Below are 12,676 nucleotides of genomic sequence, written 5' to 3'. Positions count from 1 at the left end.
TATTAGACAACACCTAAAATTATTATAGTAAAAATTTCATTTTCATAATTAATTTGTTTCTATCCTCTTTTATAACCACTTATTTTTAATATTATTTTTATAAAAGAAAGCCAATTTTTCCTTTTTTTTTTTTTTACATTATTATTTATATTAAATTTTAATAATTCGTAAATTAATTTCGACTCAAACACTTCAATTATGGCCGCCACACGCTAAGGTTGACTCACTCCCCTTTCTTGCAAAGGCGTGTGCTCAAAACGTTGCCGTTTTCTACTCTTCAGAAATTATTTTTATTTATTGTTTATTGTTATTGTCATTGCAACTAAAATGAACAAAACGTCTTGTTTTATACTGAATTCTCCCCTTTCTCACCTAACTCTTGTTTGATTGCTTTCTTTGTTTCAATTAAATTATCTCCCAAAATCTTTTTTTTTTCCTTAATTTTTCTTCTCCTTGATCGTTGCTAGCTGCAAAAAGGTACTATTTTTATTTAGATTGTTCTTGGTTTTTTTTTTTGGATAGATTTTCCTTAATTCTATTGCTTTTAATCCGTTTTTTAGTTCCCTTTTGATTTTAATTGCGTAGTCTTTTCAAATTCTTATACGGATGTTTTGATTTTTGGTTTTCTTAGCTCTGATGGATTGTTCCCCCTTTTTTTCATGTTTTCTATTGTTTTTTGGCTATTAATTTAAATTTATTTATTTCTTTAGGTTTTATATGTGAAATTCTAATGGCTTAGCTATCGTATGTTAGGGATCTGTAGAGTAATCTAGGATTTTTGGTTTTTTTTTGTAATTTTTGAGGTTTTTCTAGGCTCAATGAGAGTATTATTTTTCTGAGGAAATTAATGGTTATTATTATTATTTTTACTTAAAAGTCTTTTTTAATTGGATTTTTTAAAGATTTCTATTATATATTTACCGATCATATTTCTTTGGTCTTCATGGTAATTATTTTATTGAATTCGAGTCTTTGAACGAGTAATGTTAAATCTGCTGTCTATAAACTTTAGCCTTTATTCTTAATTGCTTTGAGTGGATTAAACATGTTTTGTTTGGTTTAAGATTGATTCATATCGATTTGTTCTGTATTTTTTGAGCTTTGGTTTTCATTCATGGACGATTTAATAAATTGCATGTGCTTGATAACATTTCATGTTAGAATTGTGGTAATTTTTTCTGTACTCTGCTGTTTAAAAGCTTCAGCCTTTGTTCTTGACTGCTTTGACATTGATATAACGTATTTTATTTTGGTTTAAGATTGACTTATATCAATTTATTGGGTAATTTTCAAGCTTTGATAGCGATTTGTTGGTAATTTTTGAGCTCTGATATTCGTTCAAGACTGATTTAGTAAAATCCATGCGTTTGATTTGGTAATGTTTTCCATATTCTGCTGTTTAAAAGCTTCAGCCTTCATTCTTGACTTGCTTTGACTCGATAAAACTTGTTTGATTTTGGTTTAAGATTGGCTTGTATTGATTCATGGGGTAGTTTTTGAGCTTTGATATTTCATTCACAAGTGATATGGTAAATTCCATATGTATAAGAGAGTTGAGGTTGGAAGTTCTTTTGAATGTTTTCCACCTGCAGTTTGAAAGCTTCTGTTCTTATTTTCATTCTGTTGATCTGATCAACATGTTTGATTTTATTCTATGGTCAATTGTTATTGGTTCCTTATATGGCCCTTGTTTTATGATTATTAATATATAACTGTCGATATACATAGAGTTCGATCTTTTTTATCTTGATTGTGAACTTGTTTAACACATGGTGAATCAGATTACCCTTAGCACATTAAGATTTTTTGTAACCGTTTTATGTTTTTGTGCAGGTTACGTCGGAAATGGATTTTTTCTTCAGAGGCCTAAATGAGGATTTTTCATCTTCCCAAATGGACATTCTTAGATGTCCATTTTTGAGAAACATTAACGAGCCAACTAACTTTTCCTTCTCGTCTGCATTGCCTTTCCCCATGCCGGTAAGGTTTTGTGTCGGTCATGAGCGATATGCTTCGTGGGTTGTGGGTTTTATTTGATAGTTTTTCTCCTTTCCTTTTTTCTTGGCCCAAGGTACGAGGAGCCAAAGGTCCAATATTTGAAGATGGACCCAATTTCGACATGGCATTCAGGCTATTCCATGGACGTGACGGAGTAGTTCCGCTATCTGGACGATCATCCTTGCGTATTGAGAAAGCTGAGACCGAAACAGCCCCACCGAAGTTCAATCCTTTGGCTGCAAAGGCAGCCACCATTAGTCTCTCATCCTTTGGACCGGGAGGGCCTTTCAGTTTTGATGCATTTTCTAATAAGTGGAACAATCAGAAAGGGAAAGGAAAAGGAAAATCGTCCAAGAATGAGTCTTCTTCACAGGTAATCTAACATCTGATCAGTGACCGTGTCTGTTGATTTGCAGGTAGTAGTTTGGAAAAATGTCTTGACGATTTTGGATTATTATTTTGACATAATTTTATGCTAATTTTCAGGGAGGAAAATCAAATCACGAAGCTATGGGCAATGAATGGCTGCAAAACGGGAGCTGTCCGATTGCAAAGTCGTATAGGGCGGTCAGCGGTGTTTTGCCACTAGTTGCGAAGGTTTTGCAGCCGCCACCGGGGATGAAATACAGGTGCCCACCTGCAGTTGTTGCAGCCCGGGCAGCACTAGCACAAACCGCATTTGCCAAGAATCTCCGCCCGCAATCCTTACCCACAAAAGTACTGGTGATCGGGATGTTAGGCATGGCAGCAAATGTTCCGTTAGGGATATGGCGGGAACACACTGAAAAATTCTCACCATCTTGGTTTGTGGCTATCCATGCAGCTGTTCCATTCATAGCCATGCTCCGGAAATCAGTGTTGATGCCAAAGACAGCTATGGCATTTACCATTGCAGCGTCTGTATTAGGACAGGTTATCGGATCTAGGGCTGAACGATATCGACTGAAAGCAGTAGCAGCGAAGCAATTAGGTATGGAGGAATCATCGGTTTCTGTGGGTGGTGCGAATCAGTTGGACATCGTTGCAGTTAAGAACAGTGATTGCAGGAAAGATGTGGTGGAATGGGAGCCAGTTTCCATACAAGTGGCAATGGCAAGGCCTTCTTCATCCACAGATGTGTTTTGCTAATAATATCTTTAAAGAGACTGCCGTTTCTGCATAAGAGAGTAATTCTTGATGTGTTTAAACAGAGAAGTCCAAAGTCGTGGACTGTTTGTTTCTATTTATGTTTTGTAGTGTTCCTTTGTTGAACCCAGACATCAATGTTTTTGTTTTGGCAAAAAAATCATGGACTTAATAAAAGATGCAGAAACGCAAATTACTTCATACTCAATGTAACCTTTCATGTTTAGGCAAAATTTAAATTAGATTTAGTTATTTAATAAAAGACATGCTTGGTTTTAGGATTAACAGAGATCAATAATTCAAGCTCACTGAGTTTTGAATGAGTTTTTCTTCAAATCAATCTCGGCAGCTCGATAATATAATTAAATTGAATTAATTAAAAGAAAAGAAACAACCATCAAATCCATGGTGGATGTAGTGATAATAAGAAAGACCATTCTTAAGAAAGAGTGATAATAAGAAAATCGACTATGCATGGATTATATTGAAGGAAGGTAAAAAAAAAAAATTCCAAACCCGTTCAAATGACTTCCTTTTAACTTTTATGGTTTATTATTATTATTATTATTATTATTATTTTGTGTGTATTTTCCATCAAATACAACTTATACAAGGATGCTGGAACATTACAAATGACCTAAAACGCACACATACACTACCAAAAGACTGGACTTAATAACTGTACACTGCGCCGTCATCAAGTGTCGTTAAAACGCATACAGTACCAAAATCTATTGTATTGCGTGCAGCAAAGAAAGATTTGGTTTCTACTATCTACCTATGTCCCCCTTACCTATTCCATGAATCTTCTTCCCTGATGATGCTCTCATTCTGCCCGTCATTTGGCTTCTTAGTTTTCGAGTACTGCATTCTAAGTACTGCTACCGAATCAGAAAGAAGTCCTACCCTACCTACAACAATAGTTCCAACCATCCCCCTTCCCCGCTGCTGTAATTTCGGGATTGCATAGAATCAGTTACGCCTTCACATCTGGGGGAACATTTCATGTTGCTGCTTCATATCGATAGTAAATTGTGCAACCTTCATGCAATGATGGCCCCTGTACACGAGATAATCCACCCCAGTGCTGCTTATTTCCCTAAGGGAATAAACTGGAACACCATTGAAGTTTCGTTCAGTGCTCCGGACAAGAGTCTGCAGTGCTTGCGGGTGAACTTGAGATAAGGAAGCAGGATAATTAACAAATGCAGCAGGATATTTAGCCAACAACATAGCTGAGTCAGGCAAAGATGCATCTCCACCATCATTGTCATGGCTTGTGAACTTTGAATTTAATGTTTTTGAGCTTTGTTTTGAAAAATGAGCTACCTTGTCATTGTTTCGGGAACTAGAATTGAATATCTGGCCAAACGGCTTCACATTACCATTCCTGGACAGTTTTTCTGTATCTGACAGACTCCGAGAATGGGATTTCTGATGCAAACTTGCTTTTTCAAAGTTTTGCAAAGGGTGTGGAAGCTCAGGGCTGATTCTGAACCGCTGCAATTCTGAAGATGTCAATGTTGAGCCAAAAATGGACCGGTAGAACCCCTTTCAGTTGTCAAAAGGCTTTTAACTTCAGGAAGATGACTACAGCTGACATTACCTTTCGTTTCTTTCAAAGAAGAAATTTGCAACAGATAACCCTTAGAATTTGGTAGGAATCAGCAAGATCCGCTAAGGGCAGACTCATCTTGGCTGACCTCGTTTGTTTTCATTCTTCTCATAATCAAGTGTTGATGACAATCTGTCTTGGTTGCATGTTTTCTCGCATTGAAACGCATCAGAATCACAAAATGCAGAATTTTTAGCGGAAAACTGTTCCTTTTGCACTAATGTGCCAGAAGACTCTGAAGTTGAATTCAAATCTGGAGGACCCTGTTGTGGATCTTTAGAGCTGAAGCTAAAACCTGAAGAAGAATTTCTATCAATGCACTCGTCTTTGGCTTTATTTGCATCTAGCCTACAAATACTTCGGCTGCTAGTGTCTGCACTACATTTTGTATGATGTTCATCCAGACCATCTTTGGACAATGAAGTTTCCCTTGCCTCCAAATCATTTCCCAAACCAGCATCAGATTTGGGCTCAAGCACAGTATCTAATCTAGAAACGCAAGGATCAACAGCCTCCCCAAGAGATCCTGATACTGCAATAGAAACACCTGGTCCCTGTTCAGCAACGTGATTTCTTACGGCATTTAGATTGGCCAAAGCAACAGTTCCATGAACATAAACCGACTCAGCCTTGCTGCTATCAACAACAATATCATCACCACCACCACCAGAAATTGGCTCAGTCTGGCCCACATCAGAAACCATAGCTTCCACTGTTAATCTCTATGATCTATTAGCCTCCCATTTTTTTCGTCTGATAAGTTCAGGTCAGTTTGCAAACTCACTTCCCTGTTAATATCAGATTCATCAAAGTCCATGCTCACAATAGAGGAAGGCAAGTCCTCCATTTTGGACACCAACTTTTTGCTGCAAACAACTGAGCTCTCCAGGACACAAGCATCTCCCGTATCACTGCCATCACCAATTGCATCATCACTTTTGGGTGTTCCAATGCTTCTAGTTCTTGGATGTATCAAGTCCAGTCCAAGGCATTTGCGAGCTTTGCTAAAGAAAACCTTGCATTGATCCCTGGATCTTGTTCCAACAGATTGTGAGATCATTCCAAAATCCTTACCATAAGACAAGATGGCCTGTATAAAGACAGATTTTTCCAGGGTCAGCAGAACTAATGATGCAAGAACTCATTGCCTTGGAAGACAAAGAACAACAGGTACCTGCTAAAACATCAGCAGCTACAGCTACTTCATCCTTCCAAATAATATCAGAACTGCTTGACCTTTTAGCAATGCTATCATCAAATTGAGATGTTCTAGAATTGCAGTGGCTTTCAAAAAAGATCCTACCTGAAGATGTTTTCTGATTTTGCATGGCATTTTCTGCATGAGCTGTTATAACTGAAGCTGCACCCAGAACATCAAGGGATGCAGCATTAAATTCACGGCTCCACTTTTTCCTAGATGTCAACAATTTCATAAAAGACTTCCCTTGCTTACTCAGATCAAGCTTCTTTTTCTCTCAAAACATTCATACTTGAGGTTTTTGTAATAGAACTCGACACAATCTGCAGTTGTCTTGTGATCAAGAAAAGAGGCAATCTTTCTGAAGTCCTTCCCAAAGGCAGCCAACTTATCTATAAAAATTTCCTTTTCTTCGGATGTCGAAGGATTGATCAAAGCTCTTTCCTTCTCAGCAGCACATGGGTCTTCAACCAGTCCATTACTAGAGATAAACCTAGAAACCTGCTTCTCTTTCTCATCCAAAACTAATGCCGGCATCTTCAAAGCATTCCTGTAAAGCCTGCCATTGAAATCTAGAAGCAGTTTGCTTGCAATATTAATCATCACTGTACTAGGTTCCAGGATCAAATTTCATGCTGCAAAAACAACCCCAGAAAGTAATTATATGCATCAGTATCTATAAAAGCAAGTCCTTAAATAAACAATCTTCTAGAAAAATAGAACAAAAATAGATAGACATTTAAACAAAACAAAAAATATATCAGCAACACTGATTAAGGCAAATCCAAGTTGAAAGTGAGCAGCTTAATACATTCACTTGGTACTAAAAAGAAATAACACTAAAACAGTAACAAGCATAGAAACAACATTTGTACAGAAGAAAGCATTCGAGTGAAAAATATGAAGGAAAATAGAGGTTCCTAAGTGTTTTACAATTTTCAGCAGGAAAACTAAAGCCATAAAGCAAATCCCAGTTAAATTACTCAAAAATCCCAAGCTTTGAGCATTCTCACAAGCAATCCCAAATATTTCCTAGAAATCATGATAGCTTGAAGGGTTTTAGAATATACATTGCAGATATTTAACAATCCGACATTTACAGCAGCATAAACTTAAGCCAAATCAAATATTAAATGACATTCTCCCAACTCCCAAGTAGGATCAAACAGAAAATTTTCTATAGAAATAGTCTTGCAAGTAAGCAATCTATACTACCAGTCATACTAGTGCACGAGTCATTGAGGAAGATGCACTCCAATGCATCCAACCCTACTCTATATTCATCAAATATCAGCATTAAACGGAATGTAGTATACTAGTGTTAGTAAACTCAAGCCTTTCTCTAGCATCAAAATAAGAAATTTCCAAGAAATCATAAATAGACTTTTACATGAAATGAATTTCACCAGTTGAAAGGCAATAAACCGTTACTTTCTATGTATTCCACTTACTACCAGATATTCACAGACAAAACCCCAATATATCTAATAATATGAATGACTGACCACAACATAAAGAAAAGCACCTTGAAACTAGGAGATAAGTTGAACTTCATATCCTCTAAACTGCTGCATCTTCCACCTATAAACAAGTAAAGGTTCAGCTAGAACAATCATCTCTTTGCAAGGACCCTAGCATCCAGCATGTTAATCTATTCAATTCCATGCCAAATCAAATTGTCATGGAAGTATTTGTTTACTATGATATCATTGATTACTATTTGATTTAAAATAAAATAAACCTCAAATCTTAGCTTGAAAGAACTGAACCTAGATTACCCTCTTGTCTATATATATTTTTTTAAAAATTCTAGCTTGTAGTTCTACTTTCTTCCAGAGAAAATTCTCCCATTTCACATGGTAATCTTCAGCGACACTTCTATAATAATTCATGTCCATTAAAGTTGATAAGGATGTAAATGTTAATATGATCCACAATTTAATTTTATAAGATTTAATCCTTCAACATTATACCTCACATGCATTCAAGTTTAGAAAAAATGATCACAAGAAAAAAGACAAAAGCCAAGCAGAAACAATGAAGTGTAACATACTTGAAATAAAGGTCATTCAACAATATGCAAAATCACAACAAAACTAGCAACACATAAAGCTACTCTAAAGCAGGAGGCTCAAACAATTACCAGAAGAGAGTTGAGAAAGAATGGAGGAGCAATGCTTTTGGTAGCCACCATCTGTTGAACATAAACTAAATTCATACTTCTTCTGAGACTTTGCATGGCATTTTCTCACTGACAGTAAACACATATCTTCATTCCATGCATGGTGAAATGCCTTAAACTTAAGCGACAAAATTCTCTCCTTAAATCTTAAGTACTGCTTCTGCATTGCAATCCTTTTCCTGATTGAGGAATCAGTCTGGCAGCTTGCTGCATTGTGAATATCAGAAATCTTAATCCTATACTGGTCTTTTGGCAATAGGTTATTAAATACTTTACAAGCTCCATTTGCCAATTCCTTATAAGGGGTCAGTATTTCAACATATACCATATTTTCTCTACCAGCATCATAGTTTAAAGAGCCAGGAACATGTGCATTGTCATCAATCTTTTTGACCATGCTGCCTTCCCCAGAAATGGGTGTACCACTCCCTTCATTACTTGAAGCAGTCACTAAAACCACCTCCTCCATTGTTGTCAATTGACTGGTAACCAAATTATCTGATGCAGAAACTAGTTTCTCCAAAGACAATGGCTCCACAAATTTAGAAACTACTATCAATATCCCCATCTTTTACATCAGCATTAACTTCTTGCAGGACACCATTACAAAGGGGAAGCTTTTCCCTAAGAACATTACCACAATTATCAATTTTCAAGGAAGTAGGTTGATGGACCATAACAGATACAATCTTTTGTTCCTCACAAGTTTTCCCATTTTCCTCATCAGGAAGAGAACTAGATGTTGCTGGCAATTGACATCTGCTTCCAGAGTCACCTTTCAACAACTAAAGTTCATTTTCAAGTGAATTAATTTCAGTTTCAATCATCTCCAATGCCCTCAAAACATCACCTTTACATGGTAAAAACTAATTTATTGTAGTAGACCAAACAAAATCACTGTACTAGGTTCATCAGACTGAAGTAAATCAATAAGTGAAGAACCCCAATAAATAACTGAATTGGTATCCAATTTCTCAAAACTAAAAGCTGACCCTCCCGGATGATTTTGAGACCTAAGACTTGGAGAACTACATAAGTTACTAATATCATTATCAATATTCGCAGCTTGGCAAAATTATTTATCTTCCAGACCTGTAACAACCAGGAATATTTTGGCAACAAATGAGAAAGCATACTCATAAGTCATTAACACAATCAATATAGAAAACAGACAAAGGGAGAAATGGTATCATTTATGATTCTGCAATTTGACATTTCCAATTTAAAAAAAAAAAAAAAAGAACTCCTTCAAACATGATCTGGAAGCTACAAGAAACATAAAGGAGAAAACAACTATTTACAACATAGGTTAAATTCTTAACTAGGAACAACAAATCTTGAAATTTTTTTGAAGTTTTACCATTTGAAATAGGACAAAATTCTCCAGAGTTTGGCTCTAGCTCTACCCCATAGAGCGATGGCACCTAGGAATTGACAAAAGGAAAAGAGAGATCACCTCATAAAGAAGACTACTGATATAGTGTTTGCTTTAAGGGGAAAGGGAGAGTCAATGACGGATATGGAATCAAAAAGTACTTATTTGGGCATTTGAAGCAAGCAATTGGTCATGGCAGTGACAAGAGTCGCATAACTGTGAAATAAGAGCCAGTTAAAGATCGTAGGGGAAAATAAAGGCATATTGATTTAGAAGAATACCAAGACTAGTCCTAAACATCAATGTAATACAAGACTTACAAGTTACTAAGAATGGCCAGGGAGGAGAAGTGGAGTGTCAATAACATATGATCAAACAAAGGTCATGCTGATAATAAGTCACAAAAAATGTTATTGCTGGGCATAAAAGGGAACGGTCAGAAAAAGCACATATATTTTATAATTCAAAGGCCACTTCTGTACAGCTTTACAATTAACCAGACAGGACTTCAATAAAATAGCCATTGATATTACACCTGTCTTAGATACATTTGCTTAACACTTAATTTATAAGAAAATCTAAGCATTTACCTGGTGAGGAACCAAAATCAACAGATGAGGGAGTTGCAGGAGAAGAACAATCAGAAAATCCAAGAACTCTAGAGCTCTTGTCAGCCAAGTTAGAACTCATAGAATTGCTGGATTCCGTACTACCAGCAGAAGTTGTAGCCTCAACTCTGTTCATGCTTTTATCAGGGCATTCAACTTTCTTTTTTTCATATTTTGCTAGACCCTGACCCCATTCAAGGCATGGCTTCTTTCTTGGTGTTGTCTCACCAGAAGGTGCAGCAGATAAGACACAGGCTGCTGCGTCCCCAGAATGTGACTGGATTGGGATCAAAGTTTTTTGTTGTAACTCAGGCTTCCATTCTCCAGAATCTATACCTCCTAAGCTCTTTGAGCTACTTGAATGGTTAAACCCTGAACCCCACGAAGACAAGCTTCTAGAGCAGGTCCACTTAAGAGGCTTCCAATTAATCGAACCTACAGAATTCCCTCTCTCACATCTTTGTCCTGTGCCTAACCCGTTGACACCACTAGTCTTATTATCATGTAGGTCCTTTTGAAGTTGCTCTGACGTGTTTACAAAGTCAGAGTATAAGAAGTGTATAATAGCATATCATCTACCGAAACCATTCATTATTCACATATACACAAGAAACTGACTGATGGCAGCTCTCATCACCTAAGATCTTGTCACCTGAATGTGATGGCATGAATCCATGACCACCATTTTCCTTGGCAAACAGATGCGAACCACCCTGCTTACCATTACCTGCATAACATATTTAAACAACCAAAGGGAAGAAAAAAATATTAACTCAAGAAAGGTGTGTACATATATAAGGAAATGAGTTGAATATATACAAGATTGCATTTGGTGAAGTTGTGTCATAGTATCTTTCCACGTTATTGATTGGGTTTTGATTCTCAATATGCACATTGTAACATAATTTTAATATATTGTTTTTTGAATATCGCTTATGTTATATTTGAGAATGATAGCCTCCGTTACATTTTGAAGATCACCTATGTTTAATGTTTTGGTGAAGGCAATTCTAAGGATCACCTATCTGAGAACGATCATCTATGTTATATTTTAAAAAACGCCTATGTTTAAAGTTTCGGCGAAAGGCAATTCTAAAGAACATATATGAGAGCGACCGCTTATGTTATATTTTGAAAATTGCTTATACGTAATGTTTTGGTGAATGTCAGTTCTAAAAATCACCTACAATGAAACTCATAGGGTCACAAAACTAAAAATTACATTTTCACAAGGTCATGAACTTGAGTGTTGTCAATGGCGCAAGACGCCTTCTAGGCACTAGAACTCTTATATTGCCTCAAGCATAAGGTGGAAAAAAGCACTAGCCTAAGTGAAGTAGTGCGCAATATGTAGATGTGTGAGTTTTTGCAAGTTTATGTGTATATATAATATATAAAACTTGAGATAGTAGGAAACTCTAAAGTGTGGTCTAGTTTATCTACAAAATATGTAATTTTTTATTGGTCAATATGCATGATTCCTTATGGTCAATGTTTGTCGTTGAATGCTCAAATATTGAGAAGTATAGAGTTTGATATTATCCTTTCTTACAAGAAAAGGTATATCAAATGAAAACACTGAAAAATAAAAGAAAAAGAATAGTACAGAAACCCCAAAAACAATCATTCCTTCAAAATGGAAAAGTAGAACACTAAAATACTAAACCCATGTATCAAAAGCGAAGTTAACGTCCTGTGGAAATGGTAGAGAAAGAAAAATAGGAAAAAAAACACAACCCAGAAAGCAAATTTTGATTTATTAAGAAAAGCAAAACAAGGGGGAATATAGAAAAGAAAAAACCTCATTAACTAAAATGAAAGAGTGTCTAGAATGAAACAAAAGAAAAGAACAACAGATACTGCCAAAAGATATTAAGTTAAATCCAAAAATCCCCAGAATCTAACCAATCCTTAGTCCCCACAAATAAAATAAATAAATAAATAAACCTACCATGCAAAGCTCATGATGATACAATCCTAACTTTCAAATATCAGTGAAACAAACGGTGTAAAACGAAGGAAAGAACATACCAGGAGGACGACGGAAGTCAGCGGAGCCCCAACGAGTGAATTCTCTAAAGGACCCGTCCGGATAAGACGACATAACTCACTCCTCTCGTGCCTCTTCTCCTTGTAATAGTCCTCGCGATCCCAATGTAACGGTTCTGGTGGCATCAAATCTCATAAGGCAGCAGTTCCCAACAAAATGCCACTGTGTCTTTTTCTCCAGAATACCCAGAAACAAAAAAGAAAGAGATCTAGTGGTTCTAACTATGGCTTCTCACTTCCAGAAATCAAAATGGAACCGTCACGAAGTAAGCATATAGCCATTTTACAAGTGAAAATTACCTCACTGGATTTCGAGTGTCAGTGAACTGGATCCAACTGCGTTCAAACGGTGGTGGTCTCCGGCTCCGGAAACAGCTTTTTCTGTTTTAATCGGAAAAATCGAAGAGTGAATATTCTTGGATATTCTTGGTGTTTTTTTGGAAAGAAAATCTGTACGGGCCGAGAAAATCAGAGATCGTGAGGCCGATATGGGACAAAGAGCCTTGAGAGAGAAGAATGACAGATG

General features: G+C 36.4%; 3 protein-coding genes across 3 annotated transcripts; 1 reads left to right on the top strand and 2 right to left on the bottom strand.

Annotated features, from left to right (window-relative positions):
- Window positions 1-291: 291 nt before the first annotated feature.
- On the top strand, window positions 292-3,324 carry LOC108453849 (uncharacterized). The gene is made up of 4 exons (XM_017752194.2): window positions 292-477; window positions 1,834-1,980; window positions 2,072-2,371; window positions 2,485-3,324. The coding sequence occupies exons 2-4, from the start codon at window positions 1,846-1,848 to the stop codon at window positions 3,124-3,126; spliced, it is 1,077 nt and encodes a 358-aa protein (XP_017607683.1). The 5' UTR covers window positions 292-477; window positions 1,834-1,845; the 3' UTR covers window positions 3,127-3,324.
- Window positions 3,325-3,652: 328 nt separating this feature from the next.
- On the bottom strand, window positions 3,653-5,465 carry LOC108451673 (uncharacterized). Its single transcript, XM_053028222.1, has one exon. The coding sequence runs from the start codon at window positions 5,440-5,442 to the stop codon at window positions 4,813-4,815; it is 630 nt and encodes a 209-aa protein (XP_052884182.1). The 5' UTR covers window positions 5,443-5,465; the 3' UTR covers window positions 3,653-4,812.
- Window positions 4,108-10,660, bottom strand: LOC128279326 (uncharacterized; the record flags this gene model as incomplete). Its single annotated transcript, XM_053027544.1, is given in 12 exon segments — window positions 4,108-4,674; window positions 4,725-4,738; window positions 4,827-5,421; window positions 5,463-5,813; window positions 5,815-6,212; window positions 6,215-6,560; window positions 7,462-7,517; window positions 8,080-8,686; window positions 8,793-8,853; window positions 8,905-9,015; window positions 9,479-9,542; window positions 10,084-10,660. Coding segments are annotated over 12 exon segments (3,747 nt in total), but the record flags the coding sequence as incomplete, so codon positions are not given.
- Between the last annotated feature and the right edge of the window lie 2,016 nt (window positions 10,661-12,676).

The sequence above is a fragment of the Gossypium arboreum genome, chromosome 5 (genome assembly GCF_025698485.1).
Source record: "Gossypium arboreum isolate Shixiya-1 chromosome 5, ASM2569848v2, whole genome shotgun sequence".
In the NCBI taxonomy this organism is placed as follows: Eukaryota; Viridiplantae; Streptophyta; class Magnoliopsida; order Malvales; family Malvaceae; genus Gossypium; species Gossypium arboreum.
The sequence above is the reverse complement of the archived record's forward strand: the minus strand, read 5'-3'. Positions and strand labels throughout refer to the sequence as shown.

Coding starts and splice junctions, on each gene's coding strand:
- LOC108453849 (XM_017752194.2), top strand. CDS start 1,846: ATGGATTTTTTCTTCAGAGGCCTAAATGAGGATTTTTCATCTTCCCAA. Junction 1,981..2,071: donor CATTGCCTTTCCCCATGCCG/GTAAGGTTTTGT, acceptor TCTTGGCCCAAG/GTACGAGGAGCCAAAGGTCC. Junction 2,372..2,484: donor AGAATGAGTCTTCTTCACAG/GTAATCTAACAT, acceptor GCTAATTTTCAG/GGAGGAAAATCAAATCACGA.
- LOC108451673 (XM_053028222.1), bottom strand. CDS start 5,442: ATGGTTTCTGATGTGGGCCAGACTGAGCCAATTTCTGGTGGTGGTGGT.